Source organism: Pristiophorus japonicus, chromosome 11, assembly GCF_044704955.1.
Source record: "Pristiophorus japonicus isolate sPriJap1 chromosome 11, sPriJap1.hap1, whole genome shotgun sequence".
Taxonomy (NCBI): Eukaryota; Metazoa; Chordata; class Chondrichthyes; family Pristiophoridae; genus Pristiophorus; species Pristiophorus japonicus.
The window spans coordinates 175,849,194-175,873,472 of NC_091987.1; the positions used below are offsets into that span (position 1 = coordinate 175,849,194).

At 46.2% G+C, this 24,279-nt stretch overlaps 1 protein-coding gene across 1 annotated transcript in view; it reads right to left on the minus strand.

The window, feature by feature from the left end:
* Positions 1-1,856: 1,856 nt before the first annotated feature.
* LOC139276378 (CMP-N-acetylneuraminate-beta-galactosamide-alpha-2,3-sialyltransferase 4-like) overlaps positions 1,857-24,279 on the minus strand; it is a 280,344-nt gene continuing 257,921 nt past the window's right edge. The window contains exon 13 of the mRNA XM_070894278.1: positions 1,857-3,141. Within this exon, the coding sequence (XP_070750379.1) occupies positions 3,007-3,141 (135 nt within the window). The 3' untranslated portion in view covers positions 1,857-3,006. The remainder of the gene's footprint in view (positions 3,142-24,279) is intronic.

Below are 24,279 nucleotides of genomic sequence, written 5' to 3' on the forward strand. Positions count from 1 at the left end.
CTTGAAGCATTTCCTCTGCCCACCTGGGGCTCGCTTGCCGTGTCGGAGCTCAGAGTAGAGCGCTTGTTTTGGGATTCTCGTGTCAGGCATGCGGACAATGTGGACTGTCCAGCAGAACTGATCGAGTGTGGTTAGTGTTTCGATGCTGGGGATTTTGGCCTGAGTGAGAACACTGACGTTGGTGCTCCTATCCTGCCAATGGATTTACAGGATCTTGCAGAGGCAGCGATAGTGGTGTTTCTCCAGTGTTTTGAGGTGCCCGCTTTACATAGTCCATGTCTCTGAGCGATATAGGAGGGCGGGTATTACCACTGCTCTGCAGACCATGAGCTTGATGCCGGGTTTGAGGTCCTGGTCTTCAAACACTCTCTTCCTCAGCCAACCGAAGGCTGCACTGGCACATTGAAGGTAGTGTTGGACCTCATCGTTGATGTCTGCCCTTGTTGACAGTAAGACTCCCAAGGTATGGAAAATGGTCCACGTTGTCCAAGGCCTCTTCATGGATTTTGATAACCAGGGGGCAGTGCTGTGTGGCGGGGTCAGGTTGGTAAAGGACCTTTGTCTTACGGATGTTTAGTGTAAGGCCCTTGCTCTCATACACCTCGGTAAATGTGTTGACGATGTCTTGGAGTTCAGCCTACGAGTGTCCGCAGATTCAAGCATCGTCTGCGTACTGTAGTTCGATGACGGTCGATGGGACGACCTTGGATCTGGTCTGGAGGTGGCGGAGGTTGAACAGATTTCCATTTGTCCTGTAATTTAGCTCCACTCCAGCGGGGAGCTTGCTGAGGGTGAGATGGAGCATCCATTGGTCAGTATCACGGCTTGGGTGTCATCATGGAGCAGGTGGAGGATGGTGACAAATGTTTGAGGGCAGCCCAATCTGAGGAGGACGCTCCATAATCCCTCACGGTTGACAGTGTCAAAACAAAAGTTGGGCGTCATAATGGGGTACTCCTGACTCCCAGGCCTCATCGTCTTGGCATTGATGGTCACGCAATATGCCTCGTGACTCATGTACACATACTATGCCTGATTCGGTCCCCACCTAGTAAGGTGTACGCCACATGCAGAGGATTCACTATAGTACAATAACATCTCCAGCGGAGACTCTCCCCTTCCCCCATTTCCAGTGCACCATCACTACTCAAAGCACGTCCATGACATTCGTGAGTCATGCTGCAGCTCCCACTTCTCCATCTTCCCTCGGCTTTGGTCGTCCCGATATGGGGAGACCCCTGTTGTTCTATGAGGTGTGGACTTCATTGCCATTAAGCACATTGGCAGCAAGTTAGCCCATTGAGTAGGGTGGTTGGCGCACAATTTTTTTAACATTAACTTGAGGGTCCTGTTCCCCCTTTCGACCACTCCGGATGACTGGAGGTGGTGAGCAATATGTAATTTGTGGTTTATCCCCAACATTTCCTGCAGGTGGGTAAAAATTTTACCGGTAAGTGTGAACCTTGATCGCTGTCCACTTGTATTGGTATTCCCCACCTACAAAACACATGATTCAATAGTGTCTTGGCTGCCGTGATTGCGGTGTTGGAGCGGCAGGGGATTGCTTCAATCCATTTAGGGAATTGATCCACCACCGCTAGGGCATGCTGAAAATTGCCTTGCACCTGTGGAAGTGGCCCAAAGAAGTCTATCTGGAAGTGAGTCAATGGCCCTTGAGGTGGGGGTGCGCTTTGAAGCGAGGCTCGGTTAGTCCATGCGGGAGGATTGTGTTGCAGGCACGGTTGGCATCGTGCCACGTATTAGTTGATTGTTTCCCTCATGGAAGGCCACCAAGCTGTGGATGCTACCTTGTAGAAAGTTACCAGGGCCGAATAGTGCCCTACCGTGAGGTAGAAGTGAAAGAGGGAGAGCAGTTCCTGGCCCACCTCGGGTGGAACACACACCACCGGGCAGACGTTTGGCTTTCTTTTGAACATCAGCAACTGCTCCGCTGAGTCAGGGGCAGTGGCTAGTCTGGTATTGGGAGCCTGGGCTGTTAGTTGAGGAAGGGGTCTGCCTTCCTCGTGCCAGGCGCTTACAATGGCATATGGCTAGTATTGTTGCTGCAGGGATTTTAAATCTAGATGATCTGTTAGGGAGCCCTTGACAACAGCATTGCAGGGCTCAACAACTATATCCTCTATCTCCCCATCAATCGCAGCATCCTTGGCTGCTCTGTCTGCTCTGTAATTCCTCTCACTATGTGGGCCCCCTTTTCTATAGGCTGCCATCTTTCCTATGAAGGATGGCTGGGATCGTTGTTTAAGTTATGACCAGAGCAGGCGTAACAAGGGCCCATGGACCAGGGCCTTACCGTCTATCGTACAATAGTCATTTTTGTGGTATAGGGGCAGGGAGAGTATGGTGTTTATAGCATAGGCACATCGTGGCCCCACGACCTGTGAGAGAATAGCTCTGCGGGTCAGGCTATAAAATTGCTGGAGCGTACCCCTTCAACCTCCAGCACGAGCTGCTCCAAGTATGCGATGATTTTGAGATGGGCGACTGGGTGACGTCATCAAAACCCAAGTCGCCGTTTTGGCGCGTGGGCAGGAACATCGGCAGGGCCCAGGTACAGAGGAGTGGGAAGGTCAGGGCGGATGAGTGGGACGTGTTTGTGGCGAGATGCGGTGAATGTTTATGGCGGAGGAGTGGCGAGAGATCGTGGCGGAGATGCGACAGATGAGGGTACGGGGCCCAGAAGAGGTGAGGGTCCAGGGGCAGCACAGACCAGCCCACACTGTGATATATGTGCAAAGATCCGTGCAGCAGCGCAGGTCTCCCGTCGTCCTGGTTAACCCTTGTCACTGGATAAAGGCCTAGCTCTGTCAAGCTCGTGTGGTGGCTGGTGTGCAGCGATCACCACATGTTAAAAAAAAATCCACACACAGGCATCTTCCATCCCGTCAATTGGAGTCAGGACTGGAACATTGGGTCCTTCATCGAAACATCTGTGAACTCGTGGAAGCAAGTCATCCTCGTTCGAGGGACGGCCTATGATGATGACTATTGGACCAAATATTCACGGGTCCATCTGAGGTTTCCTTCACAGCAGTTAGAATTGCGACGATTTCTGCATATTGTGAGGACTGTCGGTTGCATCTTCGTTGGATGGTTCTCTCTGGTAATACCACAGCATACCTGTTGGTGTAATCTGCAATATCAACATTTATACATATACTCTAAATTCACCTTTATTACATCAATGTTATCATTAATATGCACTTTTTTTCATACAAGAGTACATAAATATGGCTGCCACATTCTGGCACCACCCCACAACATCATCATAAAACATCCCTACAATGACCAAGCCATTCCTTTCACACTCACCACCATTGCTGGAGGTAACATTATGTATCAGCATTCACTCCAACTCACTAAGCTGCTCCCAAAGGGGCACACAAATTTGTTCAAGACTGGAAAATGGTGAAAGTAAAGATTTTTATGTGTGACATCACATTAACAGAAACGTTACAGAAACATTGAATAAAACACCCAAGTGATTACCCTTGTGAATCTACTTGTGTTTTATCTTTCGCTTACACGTGCTTCTACGAGGTGCAACCCCTGTTGCTTCAGCAGATGTAGAAGCAGCCTCCTCACATCCCTGCTGCCACTGCTTAGACACTCTTAGTGGGTGTCCTCTGGGTTTTGGAGCCTGTGATAGCCCCGCCAAAGTCTGATCCTCCTGCGACTGTGCAGGGTCAGCCTCGGCCATCGCGATCCAGGGAGGCATCTGGGGCTTTGACTGAGCGGGTGGCAATGGGGGAGAAGTAGGAGTGCTTTGAGAGAAGCTCCCACTTCCTGCAATGGTGGTGGATCATCCCCCTGTGGGCCATCGCACTTCCCTGACAGCAAGGAGCTGGAAAGCACATCAGTGGGGCCAGGAGGAAATAAGAATATAAGAATTAGGTGCAGGAGGAGGCCATTTGACCCCATGAGCCTGCTCCATCATTCAATGAGATCATGGCAGATCTTCTACCTCAACTCCACTTTCCCCATATCCCTTGATACTCAATATCCAAATATCTATCGATCTCTGTCTTGAATATACTCAAAGACTGAGCCTCCACAGCCCTCTGAGGTAGAGAATTCCTCCTCCTCTCAGTCCTAAAAGGCCGACTCCTTATTCTGAGACTGTGACCCCTGGTTCTAGACTCCCCAGCCAGGGGAAACATCCTCCCTGCATCTACCCTGTCAAGCCCTGTAAGAATTTTGTATGTTTCAATGAGATCACCTCTCATTCTTCCAAACTCTAGAGAATATAGGCCTAGTCTGCTCAATCTCTCCTCAAATGACAATACCCCCATCCCAGGAATCAGTCTGGTGAACCTTCGTTGCACTCTGTCAATGACAAGTATATCTTTCCTTAGGTAAGGAGACCAAAACTGTACACAATATTCCAGGAGCGGTCTCACCAGGTCCCTATATAATTGTAGTAAGATGTCTTTACTCTTATACTCAAATCCTGTGTAATAAAGGCCAACATACCATTTGCTTTCTTAATTGCTTGCTGTACCCGCATGGTAACTCTCAGTGATATGTGCAAGGACACCCAGGTCCCTCTGAACACCAACATTTCCCAATCTCTCACCATTTAAAAAATACTCTGCTTTTCTATTTTTCCTACCAAAGTGGATAACTTCACATTTCTCCACATTATATTCCATTTGCCATGTTCATGCCCACTCACTTAGCCTGTCCATATCCCTTTGAAGTCTCTTTGCATCGTCCTCACAACTTACATTGCCACCTAGCTTTGTTTTATCAGCAAACTTGGATATATTACATGTGGTCCCCTCATCCAAATCACTGATATATATTGTAAATAGCTGGTTACAATTCAGGGAAGGTTCACGAGGTTGATTCCAGAGATGAAGGGGTTGTCTTATGAAGAAAGGTTGAGCAGATTGGGCCTATACTCATTGGAGTTTAGAAGAATGAGAGATGATCTTATTGAAACGTATAATATTCTGAGAGGGCTTGACAGCGTAGATGCAGAGAGGATGTTTCCCCTCGTGAAGGAATCTAGAACTAGGGGGTATAGTTTCAGAATAAGAGGTCACCCATTTAAAATGGAAATGAGGAGGAATTTCTTCTCTCAGATGGTCGTCCTCACAACTTACCTTGCCACCTAGCTTTGTTTTATCAGCAAACTTGGATATATTACATGTGGTCCCCTCATCCAAATCACTGATATATATTGTAAATACTAGTTACAGCCTGCCAATCCGAAAATGACCCATAAGAGCATAAGAACATAAGAATTGGCCATTTGGCCTCTTGAGCCTGCTCCGCCATTCAATGAGATCACGGCTGATCTGATCTTGGCCTCAACTCCACTTCCCTGCCTGCTCCCCATGACCCTTGACTCCCTTATTGTTCAAAAATCTGTCTATTTCCACCTTAAATATATTCAATGACCCAGCCTTCACAGCTCTCTGGGGCAGAGAATTCCAAAGATTCACGACCATCTGAGAGAAGAAATTCCTCCTCATTTCCATTTTAAATGGGTGACCTCTTATTCTGAAACTATGCCCCCTAGTTCTAGATTCCTTCACAAGGGGAAACATCCTCTCTGCATCTACGCTGTCAAGCCCTCTCAGAATATTATACGTTTCAATAAGATCATCCCTCATTCTTCTAAACTCCAATGAGTATAGGCCCAATCTGCTCAACTTTTCTTCATAAGACAATCCCTTCATCTCTGGAATCAACCTCGTGAACCTTCTCTGAATTGTCTCCAATGCAAATATATCCCTCCTTAAATAAGGAGAATAAAAATGTACGCACTACTCGAGGTGTGGTCTCACCAACAGTTGTAGCAGGACCACTTATTCCTACTCTCTGTTTTCTGTTCGCTGATCAATCCTCAATCCATGCCATGAGCCCTAATCTTGGTCAGTTAGCTCTTGTGTGACACCTTATTGAATGCCTTCTAAAAATCCAAATACACTACATCCATCAATTTCTCCAGTACTATTTTTGACTAATACTAATTTCTTTCAGTCCTTCATTCTCGCTAGACTCTTGGTACTCCATTATTTCTGAGATTTTTTTTGTGTCTTCTTCCGTATTTATTTAATTTCTCTGCCATTTCCTTATTCCCCATTATAATTTCTCCTGTCTCAGCCTGTAAGGGACCCACATTTACTTTCCCTAATCTTTTCCTTTTACAAACCTATAGATGCTTTTACAATCTGTTTTTATGTCTCTCCATAATTTATTCTCATATTCTATTTTCCCTTTCTTTATCAATTTCTTGGTCCTCCTTTGCTGAATTCTAAAATCCTCCCAATCCTTAGGCTTACAGCTCTTTTTGGCAATATAAGCCTCTTCCTTTGATCTAACATTATCTTTAACTTCTCTTGTTAGCCACGGTTGGACCACTTTTCCTGTGGGGTTTTTGTGCCTTAAAGGAATGTATGTTTGCTATAAATTATATATTAATTCTTTAAATGCTAGCCATTGCTTGTCTACCGTCATACCTTTTAATGTAGTTTCTCAATCTACCTTAGTCAACTCTCCCCTCATACCTACGTAGCTCTTGGATCTCCTGATCATTCTCATCAAACCAGGCCTGGTATTTCCTGGTTGAGTGACTGAGTGTCTCTTTGCAGGCATTGGTTATGGAAGCCTGGCGGGCAGACCAAGCGCTGTGGACATTCTGCGTCTCGGGATCGAAGGGTCTTGGGGTCATCAAGGCACATCAGGTTAGCCGTGAGGCGTTGACTGTATAAGGCTCAGAGGCTGAATTCCAGGACATAGTCGCCATATTTATTGAGGCGTACGAAAGCATGGGCCTTATGCTAAACATCCATAAGACAAAGGTTCTCCACCACCCTGTCCTCGCCGCACAGCACTGCCCCCCCAGTCATCAAGATCCATGGTGCAGCTCTGGACAACGTGGACCATTGCCCATACCTCAGGAGCCTCTTATCAACAAGAGCAGACATTGACACGAGATTCAACATCACCTCCAGTGCGCCAGTGCAGCCTTCGGCCGCCTGAGGAAAAGAGTGTTTGAAGACCAGGCCCTCAAAACTGCCACCAAGCTCATGGTCTACAGGGCTGTAGTAATACCCATCCTCCTGTATGGCTCAGAGATATGGACCATGTTCAGTAGACAGCTCAAGTCGCTGGAGAAATACCACCAACGATGTCTCTGCAAGATCCGACAAATCCCCTGGGAAGACAGACGCATCAACATTAGCATCCTCGACCAGGCCAACATCCCCAGCATTGAAGCACTGACCACACTTGATCAGCTCTGCTGAGCAGGCCACAATGTCCGCATGCCAGACACGAGACTCCCAAAGCAAGCGCTCTACTTGGAACTCCTTCACGGCAAGTGAGCCAAAGGTGGACAGAGGAAACATTACAAGGACACCCGCAAAGCCTCCCTGATAAAGTGCAACATCCCCACTGACACCTGGGAGTCCCTGGTCAAAGCCCGCCCTAAGTGGAAGAAGTGCATCCAGGAGGGCGCTGAGCACCTCGAGTCTCATTGCCGAGACCATGCAGAAATCAAGCGCAGGAAGCGGAAAGAGCGTGCAGCAAATCAGTCCCACCCACCAATTCCCTCAACAACTATCTGTCCCACTTGTGACAGGGACTGTGGCTCTCGTTCAGACACCTAAGGACTCATTTAAGAACATAAGAACATAAGAATTAGGAACAGGAGTAGGCCATCTAGCCCCTCAATAAGATCATGGCTGATCTAGCCGTGGACTCAGCTCCACTTACCCGCCCGCTCCCCGTAACCCTTAATTCCCTTATTGGTTAAAAATCTATCTATCTGTGACTTGAATACATTCAATGAGCTAGCCTCAACTGCTTCCTTGGGCAGAGAATTCCATAGATTCACAATGCTCTGGGAGAAGAAATTCCTTCTCAACTCGGTTTTAAATTGGCTCCCCCGTATTTTGAGGCTGTGCCCCCTTGTTCTAGTCTCCCCGACCAGTGGAAACAACCTCTCCGTCTCTATCTTGTCTATCCCTTTCATTATTTTAAATGTTTCGAAAAGATCAGCCCTCATCCTTCTGAACTCCAACGAGTAAAGACCCAGTCTACTCAATCTATCATCATAAGGTAACCCCCTCATCTCCGGAATCAGCTTAGTGAATCGTCTCGGTACCCCCTCCAAAGCCAGTATATCCTTCCTCAAGTAAGTAAATAGAGGCATAAAGTAGAAAAGCAAGGAAGTTGGTCCAGCCTCAACTGGAATATTGTGTCCAATTCTGGGCACTGCACTTTCGAAAGGAGGTGAAGACCTTAGAGCGGGTCCAGAAATGATTTACAAGTCTGGTTCCAGGAATGAGGAACTTCAGTTACTTGAATAAACTAGAGAAGTTGGAGTTTTTCTCCTTAGAGTAGGAGATTTGATAGAGGTGTTCAAAATCATGAGGGGTCGAGACGGAGTAGATAGAGAGAAACTGTTCCCTTTAGCGGATGGGTCAAGAACCAGAGGACACAGATTTAAGGTGGTTGGCAAAAGAACCAAAGGCGACATGAGGAAAAACTTTTTTACGCAGCGAGAACGTATGATCTGGGATGCACTGCCTGATTGTGTGATGGAGGCAGATTCAATCGTGGATTTCAAAAGGGAGTTGGATAAGTACCTTTAATGTAGTAAAATGTCCCAAGGCGCTTCACAGGAGTGTTACAGACAAACAGATAAACTTGACATCGAGCCACAGAAAAAATTAAAGCAGATTAACAAAAGTTTTAAGAGTGGAATCACGTCTTTCTCGATTCCGAGGGATTGTCTATGATGATGATGACCTACATAGTTTCCTTTGTTTAGATTTAAGACTCTAGTTTCGGATTTAACTAAATCACTTTCGAACTTGTAAAATTCTTCATATTATAGGGTCACTCTTCTCTTTACTACAAGGTTATTAATGAACCCTTTCTCGTTGCACAATACTAGATCTAAAATAGCCTGTTCTCTGCTTGGTTCCTCAACATGCTGATCTAGAAAACCATCTTGTATATATTCCATGAATTCGTCCTCCACACTATTACTGCAAATTTGATTTGCCCAGTCAATATGTAGATTAAAATCCTCCATGATTATTGTATTACCTTTGTTACATGCGCCTCTAATTTCCTGATTTCTACTGTGCCCTACATTACCACAACTGTTTGGGGGGCTATAAACAACTCCCACCAATGTTTTCTGCCCCTTGCTGTTTCTTAGCTCCACCCAAACTGATTCTACTTCTTGATTTTCCGAGCTAAGATCCTTTCACTCAACTGTCTTTATCCCATCCTTCATTATCAGGGCTACCCCTCCTCCTTTTCCATTTTGCCTATATCTTCTAAAAGTAAAGGATCCTGGAAGATTTAGTTTCCAACTGTGGTCACTTTGCAACCACGTCTCTGTAATTGCTATTAGAGCAAACCTATTAGTTTCTATCTGTACGATTAATTCATCTATTTTGTTGTGAATGCTTTGCTCATTCACATATAGTACCTTTAGCTCTGACCGTTGTCTATTTTCCCCTGATGTCCCCTTAGTCAGTAATGCCCTAATACATTTGTTACTTTCTCTGTCCCTTCCTGACCCACTCTGTTTATTTTTACCCAAAACTCTGCTGTGCTCTAGAGCCTTGACATTTATTTTGCTGCTGTTAAATTTACTCTTTCTGAATCCTACCATCCTCTTCATTAAGACCCACATCTCCATTGAGAATCCTTCCTAGAGAGGTGGTCGATGAGCCTCTGCCATCTATTCTCCATAGAGACTGTGTACTCCTGTGAGTGGTGCATTAGCTGTTCCATGCAGATGGCCATGGAGGAGCCTACAGTCACCATTGCCTGCGACACGGTGGTGCTTATGTTGGATATGGACTCTTCCATTCTCTGAACGTTTGCAGATATCGTGCTCATAAAACCAGTCAAAGCCTCCTGCATCTCCAGGATCGCCTTCCATCTGGATGGCCCCTGAGGCTCAGCGACTACATGCAGCTGAGCAGAGCTAGGAGCGTTCTGCACCCTAAGGTGAGGAGTCTCCTAGAAGAACCTTCAAATCCAATGTGGCCATCGCTACTTTACATATCCTTGCTGAATACGCGGCATCGATGACATCATCAGACCCGCTCCATTTCATTGGGCCGGGTAATGTGCAGGGCGGGATTAATAGGCCTCATTAATGCAAAGTCGATTTCAGGAGCGGGATGGAATCAACAACGGGGTCACGACCCAACACAGCGACCGCCCGCTCCTGGTCCACCCAGGTAAACAATATTCCGGCTAAGAGCCCAAGCACTTATTCCCGTGACTAGCTTGTTGAGCTTTGGGTTTGAGTTGGAAGACTCCAATGAGCCATTCTCCTCAAAGAATCACTTGCCCTTTTTTATGGCTGCTTGGTACCGGACTAACGCATGTTGGATGATGCTTGATCCAGAGTGGTACGTGTTGGAGGTGCAGAAACCCTCTGTATTACCGCCAGCCCAAAACAGTGTGTGTGAGTAACGCACAACCACTGAGAGTGACCGTCACACTTAGTGAGTGACAAATGGAAGCCCTACTGGTCAAAGCAGCGTCACTGCACACACAACTTCAATCAATGCTAATGGAGCATCTCACGTAGCAGGAGTAAAGAGAAAGATTGAAAGACTTGCATTTATATACACCATTTCACAACCTCAGAACTTCACAAAGTCCTTTATAGCCAATGATGTACTTTTGAAATATACTCACTGTTGTAATGCAGGAGTTGAATTTTCATTGTTTCTCCCTGTAATATATACACTGAATGCCGCTCTGTTGCTGGGGTGGCAGAATTGGTTAAGGACAATATTACAGTGCTGGAGAGAGAGGATATCCTGGAGGGGTCACGGTTAGAGTTAAGAAGCAATAGAGGTGCCGTTACACTACTAGGTGTATTCTATAGACCACCAAATAGTGAGAAGGATATCGAGGAGCAAATTTGCCGGGAAATTACAAGAAGAGCAAGAACTATAGTGTAGCGATAATGGGAGTTTCAACTATCCTAATACAGACTGGGATATAGTAATAGTGTAAAGGGTAGAGAGGGGGAAGAATTTCTGAAGTGTGTTCAGGAGAACCTTTTTGATCCATACATTTCCGACCCAACGAGGAAGGGGGCATTGCTGGATCTGGTTCTGGGGAATGAGGTGGGTCAAGTGGACCAAGTGTCAGCAGGGGAACATTAAGGTTTTGATTATCTATGTAAAAGAACAGGGAGCAATCTAGCGTAAAAATACTTAATTGTAAGAAGGCCAATTTCAGTGGGTTGAGAACAGATCTGGCCCGGGTAAATTGGAATCATAGATTGGCAGGCAAAACTGTAATTGAACAATGGGCTGCCTTTAAAGAGGAGATGGGTCGGGTACAGTCGAGGTGCAGTTCCTCGAGGGGGAAAAGTAGGTCAACGCAGGTCAGAGCTCCCCAGATGAAGAAAGAGATAGAGTAAGGTGAAGCAGAAAAAGGGGGCGTATGACAGATGTCAGGTTGAGAATACAAGTGAGAACATAAAAGCCTATCCAAAGGTATTCTATAGGTATATAAATAGTAAAGGGGTAATAAGTGGTAGGGTGGGGCCGATTAGTCACAGGCTCGATTGGCCGAATAGTCTCCTTCTGTGCTGTAACCATTCTATGATACTTCTATGAAGAAGGAGACCTATGCATGGAGACAGAGGGCATGGCTGAGGTACTAAATGAGTACTTTGCATCTGTCTTCACCAAGGAGAAAATGCTGCCAAAGGCATAGTGAAAGAGGAGTTAGTTGAGATACTGGATGGAATAAAAATTGATAAGGAGGAGGTACTAGAAAGGCTGGCTGTACTTAAAGTAGATACGTCACCAGGACCGGATGGGATGTATCCTAGGACGCTGAAGGAAGTAAAAGTGGAAATCGCGGAGGTTCTGGCCATAATCTTCCAATCCTCCTTACATACGGGTTTGGTGCCAGAGGACTGCAGAATTGCAAACGTTACACCCTTGTTTAAAAAAGGGTAAAAGGATAATCCAAACAACTACAGGCCTGTCAGTTTAACCTCAGTAGTGGAGAAGCTTTTAGAAATGATAATCTGGGACAAAATTAACAGTCACTTACAAATGTTGATTCATTAAGGAAAGCCAGCACGGATTTGTTAAAGGCAAATCATGTTTAACTAACTTGATTGAGTTATTTGATAAGGTAACAGATATCGTTGATCAGGGCAATGGGATTGATGTAGTGTACATGGACATTCAAAAGGCATTTGATAAAGTGATACGTAATACGTTTGCCAGCAAAGTCGAATCCCATGGAATAAAAGGGGCAGTGGCAGCATGGATAATGAATTGGCTAAGTGATAGGAAACAGAGAGTAGTGGCGAACAGTTGTTTTTCGGACTGGAGGAAGGTATACAGTGGTGTTCCCCAGGGGTCGGTACTGGGACCACTGCTTTTCTTAATGTAGATTAATGACTTGGACTTGGGTGTGCAGGGCACACTTTCAAATTTTCAGATGACACAAAACTGGAAGTATAGTGAACATTGAGGAGGTTGGTGGAATGGGCGGACACGTGACAGATGAAATTTAATGCAGAAAATTGAGCAGTGATACATTTTGGTAGGAAGAATAGGGAGGGGCAATTTATAATAAAAGGTATAATTCTAAAGGGTTCTAACAGAGGTACCTGGGGATATACGTGCTCAGATCATTGAAGATGGTAGGGCAGGTTGAGAAAGCGATTAAAAAAGCTTACAGGATCCTAGGCTTCATAAATCGAGGCATAAAGTACAAAAGCAAGGAAGTTGGTCCGGCCTCAACTGGAATATTGTGTCCAGTTCTGGGCACTGCACTTTCGAAAGGAGGTGAAGACCTTAGAGTGGGTCCAGAAATGATTTACAAGTCTGGTTCCAGGAATGAGGAACTTCAGTTACTTGAATAAACTAGAGAAGTTGGAGTTTTTCTCCTTAGAGTAGGAGATTTGATAGAGGTGTTCAAAATCATGAGGGGTCGAGATAGAGAGTAGATAGAGAGAAACTGTTCCCTTTAGCGGATGGGTCGAGAACCAGAGGACACAGATTTAAGGTGATTGGCAAAAGAACCAAAGGCGACATGAGGAAAAACTTTTTTACGCAGCGAGAACGTATGATCTGGGATGCACTGCCTGATTGTGTGATGGAGGCAGATTCAATCGTGGATTTCAAAAGGGAGTTGGCTAAGTACCTTTAATGTAGTAAAATGTCCCAAGGCGCTTCACAGGAGTGTTACAGACAAACAGATAAGCTTGACACCGAGCCACAGAAAAAATTAAGGCAGATTAACAAAAGCTTGTTTAAAGAGGTAGGTTGTAGCAAGCGTCTTAAAGGAGGAACGTTAGGTAGAGAGGCGTACAGTTCGGAGGAAGTTTCAGAGCTTAGGGCCCAGGCAGCTGAAGGCACGGCCACCAATGGTTGAGCATAGAAACATAGAAACATAGAAAATAGGTGCAGGAGTAGGCCATTCGGCCCTTCTAGCCTGCACCGCCATTCAATGAGTTCATGGCTGAACATTCAACTTCAGTACCCCATTCCTGCTTTCTCGCCATACCCCTTGATCCCCCTAGTAGTAAGGACCTCATCTAACTCCTTTTTGAATATATTTAGTGAATTGGCCTCAACAACTTTCTGTGGTAGAGAATTCCACAGGTTCACCACTCTCTGGGTGAAGAAGTTCCTCCGCATCTCGGTCCTAAATGGCTTACCCTTTATCCTTAGACTGTGACCTCTGGTTCTGGACTTCCCCAACATTGGGAACATTCTTCCTGCATCTAACCTGTCTAACCCCGTCAGAATTTTAAATGTTTCTATGAGGTCCCCTCTCATTCTTCTAAACTCCAGTGAATACAAGCCCAGTTGATCCAGTCTTTCTTGATAGGTCAGTCCCGCCATCCCGGGAATCAGTCTGGTGAACCTTCGCTGCACTCCCTCAATAGCAAGAATGTCCTTCCTCAGGTTAGGAGACCAAAACTGTACACAATACTCCAGGTGTGGCCTCACCAATGCCCTGTACAACTGTAGCAACACCTCCCTGCCCCTGTACTCAAATCCCCTTGCTATGAAGGCCAACATGCCATTTGCTTTCTTAACCGCCTGCTGCACCTGCATGCCAACCTTCAATGACTGATGTACCATGACACCCAGGTCTCTTTGCACCTCCTCTTTTCCTAATCTGTCACCATTGAGATAATGGTCTGTCTCTCTGTTTTTACCACCAAAGTGGATAACCTCACATTTATCCACATTATACCTCATCTGCCATGCATTTGCCCACTCACCTAACCTATCCAAGTCGCTCTGCAGCCTCACAGCATCCTCCTCGCAGCTCACACTGCCACCCAACTTAGTGTCATCCGCAAATTTGGAGATACTACATTTAATCTCCTCGTCTAAATCGTTAATGTACAGTGTAAACAGCTGGGGCCCCAGCACAGAACCTTGCGGTACCCCACTAGTCACTGCCTGCCATTCTGAAAAGTACCCATTTACTCCTACTCTTTGCTTCCTGTCTGACAACCAGTTCTCAATCCATGTCAGCACACTACCCCCAATCCCATGTGCTCTAACTTTGCACATCAATCTCTTGTGTGGGACCTTGTCGAACGCCTTTTGAAAGTCCAAATATACACATCAACTGGTTCTCCCTTGTCCACTCTACTGGAAACATCCTCAAAAAATTCCAGAAGATTTGTCAAGCATGATTTCCCTTTCACAAATCCATGCTGACTTGGACCTATCATGTCACCTCTTTCCAAATGCACTGCTATGACATCCTTAATAATTGATTCCATCATTTTACCCACTACCGATGTCAGGCTGACCGGTCTATAATTCCCTGTTTTCTCTCTCCCTCCTTTTTTAAAAAGTGGGGTTACATTGGCTACCCTCCACTCTATAGGAACTGATCCAGAGTCAATGGAATGTTGGAAAATAACTGTCAATGCATCCACTATTTCCAAGGCCATCTCCTTAAGTACTCTGGGATGCAGTCCATCAGGCCCTGGGGATTTATCGGCCTTCAATCCCATCAATTTCCCCAACACAATTTTCCGGCTAATAAGGATTTCCCTCAGTTCCTCCTCCTTACTAGACCCCCCCGACCCCTTTTATAACCGGAAGGTTGTTTGTGTCCTCCTTCGTGAATACCGAACCAAAGTACTTGTTCAATTGGTTCGCCATTTCTTTGTTCCCCGTTATGACTTCCCCTGATTCTGACTGCAGGGGACCTACGTTTGTCTTTACTAACTTTTTTCTCTTTACATATCTATAGAAAGTTTTGCAATCCGTCTTAATGTTCCCTGCAAGCTTCTTCTCATACTCCATTTTCCCTGCCCTAATTAAACCCTTTGTCCTCCTCTGCTGAGTTCTAAATTTCTCCCAGTCCCCAGGTTCGCTGCTATTTCTGGCCAATTTGTATGCCACTTCCTTGGCTTTAATACTATCCCTGATTTCCCTTGATAGCCACGGTTGAGCCACCTTCCCTTTTTTATTTTTATGCCAGACAGGAATGTACAATTGTTGTAGTTCATCCATGCGGTCTCTAAATGTCTGCCATTGCCCATCCACAGTCAACCCTTAAGTATCATTCGCCAATCCATCCCAGCCAATTCACGCCTCATACCTTCAAAGTTAGCCTTCTTTAAGTTCTGGACCATGGTCTCTGAATTAACTGTTTCATTCTCCATCCCAATGCAGAATTCCACCATATTATGGTCACTCTTCCCCACGGGGCCTCGCACAACGAGATTGCTAATTAATCCTCTCTCATTACATAACACCCAGTCTAAGATGGCCTCCCCCCTAGTTGGTTCCTCAACATATTGGTCTAAAAAACCATCCCTTATGCACTCCAGGAAATCCTCCTCCACCGTATTGCTTCCAGTTTGGTTAGCCCAATCTATGTGCATATTAAAGTCACCCATTATAACTGCTGCACCTTTATTGCATGCACCCCTAATTTCCTGTTTGATGCCCTCCCGAACATCACTACTACTGTTTGGAGGTCTGTACACAACTCCCACTAACGTGTTTTGCCCTTTGGTGTTCTACAGCTCTACCCATATAGATTCCACATCATCCAAGCTAATGTCCTTCCTAACTATTGCCTTAATCTCCTCCTTAACCAGCAATGCTACCCCACCTCCTTTTCCTTTTATTCTATCCTTCCTGAATGTTGAATACCCCTGGATGTTGAGTTCCCAGCCCTGATCATCCTGGAGCCACGTCTCCGTAATCCCAATCACATCATATTTGTTAACATCTATTTTCACAGTTAATTCATCCACCTTATTGCAGATACTCCTTGCATTAAGACACAAAGCCTTTAGGCTTGTTTTTTTAACACCCTCTGTCCTTTTAGAATTTTGCTGTACAATGGTCCTTTTTGTTCTTTGCCTTGGGTTTCTCTGCCCTCCACTTTTCCTCATCTCCTTTCTGTCTTTTGCTTTTGCCTCCTTTTTGTTTCCCTCTATCTCCCTGCATTGGTTCCCATCCCCCTGCCATATCAGTTTAACTCCTCCCCAACAGCACTAGCAAGCAGTTATAATGAGGGATGTTCAGGAGGCCTGAATTTGAGGAGCGCAGACATCTTGTGGGATTATGATGCTGAAAAAGATTATAGAGATAGGGAGGGGCAAGGGCATGGAGTGATTGTAAACAAGGATGAGAATTTTGAAATCGAGGCATTGTTTAACTGGGAGCCAATGTAGGTCAGAAAGCACAAGGGTGATAGGTGATCGAGACTTGGTACGAGTTAGTACACAGGCTGCTGAATTTTGGATGACTTCAAGTTTACTTAGTGTGGAATGTGAAAGGCCGGCCAGGAGTGATTTGGAGTAGTCAAGTCTAGAGGTAACAAAGGCATGAATGAAGGTTTCAGCAGCAGAAGAGCTGAGGCAGGGGCAGAGGCGGGCAATAATATGGAGGTGGAAAAAGGCTGTTTTAGTTATGCCACGGATATGTGGCTGGAAACTCATTTCAGGGTCAAATATGACATCTGGTTTGCGAACAGTCTTGTTCATCCTCAGATTGATGCTCGGGAGAGGGATGGCGTCAATGGTTATCATCATCATAGGCAGACCCTCGGAATCGAGAAAGACTTGCTCCCACTCCCAAAGTGAATTCTTTGATGGCTGAACAGTCCGATACGAGAGCCACAGACCCTGTTACAGGTGGGACAGACATTCATCGTGGGAGGGGGTCGGTGGGGCCGGTTTGCCGCGCGCTCCTACCGCTGCCTGTACTTGGCCTCTTCATGCTCTTTGCGTTGAGACTCGAAGAGCTCAACACCCTCCCGGATGGACTTTCTCCACCTCGGGTGGCCTGCGGCCAGGGACTCCCAGGTGTCAGTGGTGATGTCGCACTTTACCAGGGAGGCTTTGAGGGTGTCCTTATAACGTTTCCGCTGTCCTCCTTTGGCTCGTTTACCATGAAGGAGCTCCGCATAAAGCATTTGCTTAGGGAGTCTCGTATCTGGCATGCGTACTATGTGGCCTGCCCAGCGAAGCTGATCGAGTGTGGTCAGTGCTTCAATACTGGGGATGTTAACCTGGTCAACGACACTGATGTTGCTGCGCCTGTCCTCCCAGGGGATTTGCAGGATCTTGCGGAGACATCGTTGGTGATATGGTTCAGTGGTTATGGAACACAATTTGTGGCAGGGACCAAAGATAATGGCTTCGGTCTTTCAAATATATAATTGAAGAAAATTTCTGCTCATCCAGTAGTGGATGTCAGACAAGCAATCTGACAATTTAGATACCAAGCATGGAGGGGTCGACAGAAGTGGTGGGGAGGTAGAGCTGGGAGTCATCAGCGTACATGTGGAAACTGACTCCGTGTTTTTGGATGATATCACCAAGGGACAGCATATAGGTGAGAAATAATAAGGGACCAAGGACAGATCATTGGGGGACACCAGAAGTAACGATGCGGGAGTGGGAAGAGAAGCCATTGCAGGTGATTTTCTGGCTACGATTACATAAATAAGAATGGAACCAGGCGAGTGCAGTTGGACGATGATGGAGAGGCATTGGAGGAGGATGGAGTGGTGAACTATGTCAAAGGCTCCAGAAGGACGAGGAGGGATAATTTACCTTTGTCATAGTCACAAAGGATATCTATTTGAGACCTGATGAGAGCAGTTCAGTACTGTGGCAGGGGCAAAAACCAGACTGAAGGGATTCAAACATTGAATTCATGGAAAGATGATCACGGATTTGGGAGGCAACAACACATTCAAGTACTTTGGACAAGAAAGAGAGGTTGGAGATGGGGCGATAGCTAGCAAGCAAAGTGGGGTCAAGGGTTGATTTTTTGAGAGGGGTGATAACAGCAGATTTGAAGGAGAGGGGAACAGTACATGAGGACAGAGAACTGATAACAATGTCGGCTAACATGGGAACCAGAAAAGGAAGTTGGGTGATCAGCAGTTTAGTGGGAATAGGGTCAAGAGAGCAGGAAATGAGTCTCATGGACAAGATGAGTTTGGAGAGATTAAGAGCGGAGATCAAAGAGAAACTAGAGAAAGATCTGAGTTTAGGGCTAGGGCAGGTGGGAGCCTCAGATGAAGTTTGGCCCTGTGGACTCGGTGAAGGAAGGGAACTCTCAGAGGCAGCTGATTGGACGGTCTCAATCTTTGATACAAAGAAGTCCATGAGCTCCTCACACTTGTTGTTGGAGGTGAATGTGGTGGAGACAGAGGAGAGGGGGTTAAGGAGACGGTTAGCAGTAGAGAATAGTAGCTGGGGGTTATTTTTGCAATCCGGAATGATCCTGGAATAGTGAGCAGTTTTTGTAGATGGTGTAAGTCACCATGAACATGTGCTTCACATTCAGGTCACATGTTCCCCACTGGGGCAGGGGTTGGGTGTTTAGGGGATATGTTTGACAGAAGCCAGGTGAGTGAGTTGCTACTTACAGTGTAAATAGAAATTCCAGTTCCTTGAAAGATTGTTTATTTTTCTCTAGAGAAGAGAAAACTGAGGGGCGATCTGACAGAGATCTTTAAGATTATGAGAGGGTTTATTGGATAGACGTAGAGAAAGTGTTTCTACTTGTGGGGAGACCAAAAGTAGGGCCATAAATTTAAATTATCACCAATAAATCCAATAGGAAACTCAGGAGCAATATTTTTATCAAGAGAATGTTGAGAATGTGGAACGCGCCAACACAGGGAGTGGTTGCGGCGAATAGCATAAATGAATTCCAGGGGAAACTAGATAAGTACTTGAGGGAGAAAGGAATAGAAGGATATGTTGATAGGGTGGGATGAAGTAAGGTGGGAGGAGGCTTGTCTGCAGCATAAACACCGGCACAGACCTGTTGGGGCAAATGACCGGTTTCTGTGCTGTAAAAATTCTATGTAATCCTTTGTAATTCAAAAGTGTTTGATTGAGGCTGTTGGTTCTAGCTGGGTTGTGTTCATTGGTTGGTGTGTGGTTATTAGGTGGGGGGTGTTCATTGGTTGGTGTGTGGTTATTAGATGGGGGGTGTTCATTGGTTGGTGTGTGGTTATTAGGTGGGGGGGTGTTCGTTGGTTGGTGTGTGGTTATTAAGTGGGGGGTGTTCATTGGTTGGTGTGTGGCTATTAGGTGGGGGGTGTTAATTGTTACTGTATTTATTGGGAAAAACAGAGAAAGTTGAGGGTTTGTTGGTCTGGTGTAATTCCAGATATCAGATTTCAAGGGGCCAAGTTGTGTGTAACAGGAATCCGTATCACAAGCTCAGGCGCTCCCAGCATGGGTTTCCCAGAATTAAAAGCACACTGACTTCTGTGCCAAAATTCCTTTTTTGTGAATGATTCTTGTGATGTGAGTGTCACTGGCAAGGCCACCATTTATTGCCCTGAGAAGGTGGCTGCGGACCTTGTTCTTGAACTGCCGGCTGGTTGATACAACTGAGCTTGTTGGGCACTTCAGGGGGCAGGCAAGAGTCAACAGTGGGACTGGCGCCACATACTGACCAGACCGAGTAAGTGTCCTTCTACTAAAGGATACTAATGAACTAGTTGGGTTTTTACGACAATCTGACAGCTCCATACTGTTACTGATGCCAGCATTTTTATTGCCAGATTGTTTCGAACTGAATTCAAACTCTCAAACTATCATGGTGGGATTTGAACCCACGATCTTTGGATTATTAATAAGGACATAAGAATTAGAAGAGGAGTAGGCCATTCGGCCCCTCAAGCCTGCTCTGCCATTCAATGAGATCATGGCTGATCTTCAACCTCAACTCCACTTTCCTGCACTATTCCCATATCCCTTGATTCCTTTGATATCCAAGCCTCTGGATTATTAGTCCAGTAACGTAACCACTACACCACCGTAACCCCACTGTGGTATCATATCCTGTGCGAGGTTTGCAATGGGGATACTAATTTATTAAATCTAATGGCAGCGCTAAAGGGAACATATTAGATATTAAAGTTATGGATTGGAACACATTTAGATGAAGCATAAACAAGGCCCTTGGGGCTCAGTAAGTACAAGTTGTCCTATTTTTGAGTTGGCAATCTGTAAGTGCACTGATGCTGTCGTGCCACTTACGGTCGAGGGGCGGGACATTTGCTGCCATAACGATGACCCATGACCCAGCTAGCTAGTGCAGCGGGAGCAGGGTTAGAGATTGGCTGCATCAGACTCCTGAGATCGGGCCCCTGTGTAGCACAGTTGGGGTCTTCCTGAACAGGGTAGAAGTTTTCACATCTTTTTTCTTAAGAAAGCACCTTAATTTATGCAAATGATCACTCTGCAATCGACGGCATAAGCTGTCCACCTGTTAATTTTGAAATGCCCTCTTTGCTACCCGCAGCATGCTTTACTCAGGAACACATAGACATTCCTTGTGCCAGGTTTTACGAGGACACAATGGATGAAATTTACACTGTATGACGATAACTCCATCATTTGCAAAGTGTTTGAAGATGCCTTCTCATATCTGGAGATATGTATTCTCTGTCTGCCTTCCGGTCCTTTTAGGTCCTCTTTAAAACCCATCTCTTTGACCAAGCTTTAGGGCATGATTCCTAACATCTCCTCTTTGGCACACCATTCATTTGTGTCTGATTACATCTCTATGAAGTGCCTTGGGATGTTTCTCTGCATTAATATAAGGCTCAATTTCAGTGCAAATAGCTGTTGTTGTATCATTGCCATCATCGCTCCCCATCACACCTTGCCAAGCCCAGTTAGTGGCTCGATGGACCAGGCCGTTTTTTCCTGCCCGTCAATTTTGTATATTTGTCCAATTCGCTTCGAAACTCTAACAATTTCTCTTATACTCATCAACTGAGCCAATAGCTTAGTGTTATCAGCAAATTTTGCAAGATGACAAGAGGTTTCTCCTCTATCATTTACCCAGAATGCAAAATGCAATGAAGCCATTCAGAAGGCTCCAGGAGTCCACGACCAATGCACTCCTGAGCTTTTTCCATATATTTCGATCTGCTTTCCATTGTTTTCATCCCAGTAGCTAATTTGCTGATTGATTCAATAAGCCTTAATCTTCCTTATAAACCTCAACTATGGAATGTGATCAAATTATTTCTAGACTTTAATGTGAGAGTTAGGGCACTAGAGGGATGGGCTTTGATGGGAGAGTTAGAGTTCTAGAGCAATGGGTTGCGATGGGAGTGTTTGGGTACTTGAGTGATGAGTTTCGATGGGAGGGTCAGGGCACTAGAAGGGTGGTCTTCTATGCAAGAGTTAGGGTAGAGAGATGGAACAGTTAGGGTTCTAGAGCAATGGGTTTCGATGGGAGAGTTAGGGTACCATAGGAACAGTCTTCAATGGGAGAGTTAGTGTTCTCGAGAGAAAGGTTTCAATAAATTGTGGACTATTCTGGTCCCTGCTCTTTATTTCCAGTCAGTGCATTCAGTTGCTAGTTATTCAGTAGCACCACATCAACTACATTGCCCTTATCAACCCTCTCTGTTATCTCATCAAAAAACGTAATCGTTAGTTAAACATGATTTGCCTTGAACAAGTACATGCCAGCTTTTCTTAATTAATCCACACTTGTTCGTGATTGCAGTGCAGGCAGATACCGCAGGAGCAGCGCGGGTGGGGTGCAGGAGCAACGAGTGATCATGGAACGATGTGATCGGGGCCCAGGAGAGGCGTGAGTTTGGGACCAGAATAGGCGATATGTGTGCGCACTAGGCCCGTGCAGCAGATCAGGTTTCCAGTCGTCTTGGTTGACCCTTGCCATTGGACCAAGACCTAGCTCTGTCAAGCCCGTGTGATGGCTGGTGTGCAACGGCCACCACACGTTAAAAAAATCCACGCACTGGCATCTTCCACCCTTCAACATGCAGCTCGGGACCTGGAATATTAGGTCCTTCATTGAAACACCTGTGAACTCATCCCTTTTTGGTGTGGAAGCAAGTCATCCTCGATACGAGGGACGGCCTATGATATGATGATTCAGTAGCAAATGGGCTACTTGTGGTGTGATCATAGAGTGTCCTTCTTCATCCAGGCATGTAAAGGCTAATGAGAAGTAAATCACGAACAGTAATTTATTGACTATGTTCGCGGGGAAATGATTGCAATCTGGATAAACTCTGCAGTAAGACAATGCACTTTTCTGGCTGTGATTCAATGTCGGAATTCATTGATTTGTTCACAGCAACATTTCAACAATATTGCTACATTACATAAGATGTTATCAGCCTTGTTATTTATTCTCCCTCCCTTACATTAATCATGTCAGGGGTGGTGATGCCGGTATCATGTCCTTCCCCGGGCTCAGGGCTGGTGTGATGCAGAGTACTCCATGCACCAGTGTGACTCATTGGGGGTGAAAGTGCTCTGTGCCCTGATTGGGGGCACAATCTCGCGCACCCCACATCCATTTGGGGCGGTTACCAGGGCGACACTAGGGTGGTGAAGGAAGAGCTACGCGGATGCTCCGTGTGGCGCTGACGCACTTCAACGCCCCGCCCCTTTGCTTAAAGGGGAGGGCCGCTGTGCACACTGCAAGGCCTCTGATGGCCTCTAGAGCAGCGTGGGACAGGGCCTGCAGCCCGGCAGCCAAGGCGAAGTGCCAAGCTTCACGATGGCAGCCCGGACCACGCTGGGGCCTCCATACCAGAGCCGACCCGAGAGTCAGCAAACAAAAAAAGATGGCGGCCCGGGGCGTTGGCGCCCTCCCCTTCAAGGAGCGCCCCGAGAGCGGATTTCGGCCAGCTTCGCGACCCACGATGCGGGCATTGACGTCCGAGAGCGACAGTTTCGCGGCCAGCTGGGCAATTTCCCCCCGCGGGGTCGATACGGGCCGGTGAGTGGTCGCCGTACACGACAATGACATCATCGCCAGTTGCACAGCGGCCCAAGGCGCTAACTGCGGGGCGCGGTGCTACCATGGTAACGCCTCCACAAGCTCCCGGACAATTTTCCAGGAAGTGGTAGCAGCCCCTCCCCTGGGCGAAAAGCTTCCTCCACCCCGTTAGCGCCCCCATTGTTCCAGTTCCTAATCCGCCACCCTCTCACCTCCCTGAGTAAGAATGCTAACTAGTCCCAGTTTTTGTACTGTGGGCCCCTTCCAGGATTAGCATGGTGCCTCCAGGAGATTAATCTTTAATTCCTTCTGCGGGCAAAACCCAGGGGAACCATCATGGAGTCAGTATAAAAATTTTGTGTTTTCTCATTCACGTTGGCGGAAGGGTCGAGAACCATAGGACACAGATTTAAGGCGATTAGCAGAAGGACCAAAGGCGACATGAGGAAAAACTTTTTTACACAGCAAGTGGTTGTAATCGGCAATGCACTGCCTGAAAGGAGCGGTGGAGGCAGACTCAATCGTGGCGCGGTGATTAGAGGTGGAAGATTATATGATAAAAACTGCGGCGATACATCCAATTAGCAATGGCAACCCTTCAACAACAACAGCAACTTGTATTTATATAGCGCCTTTAACATAGTGAAAATAGTGTTTCACAGGCGTGTTATGAGATAAAACAATTTCACACCGAGCCACATAAGTAGAAATTAGGGCAGGTGACCAAAAGCTTGGTCAAAGGGGGAGGTTTTAAGGAGCGTCTTGAAGGAGGAAAAAGAGGTAGAGAGGTGGTGAGGTTTAGGGAAGGAGTTCCAGAGCTTGGGGCCCAGGCAACAGATGGCACGGCTACCGATGGTTGAGCGATTATAATCAGGGATGCTCAAGAGGGCAGAATTAGAGGAGTGCAGACATTTTGGGGGGTTGTGGATGGATCTGGAGGAGATTACAGAGATAGGGAGGGTCGAGGACATGGAGGGATTTGAAAATAAGG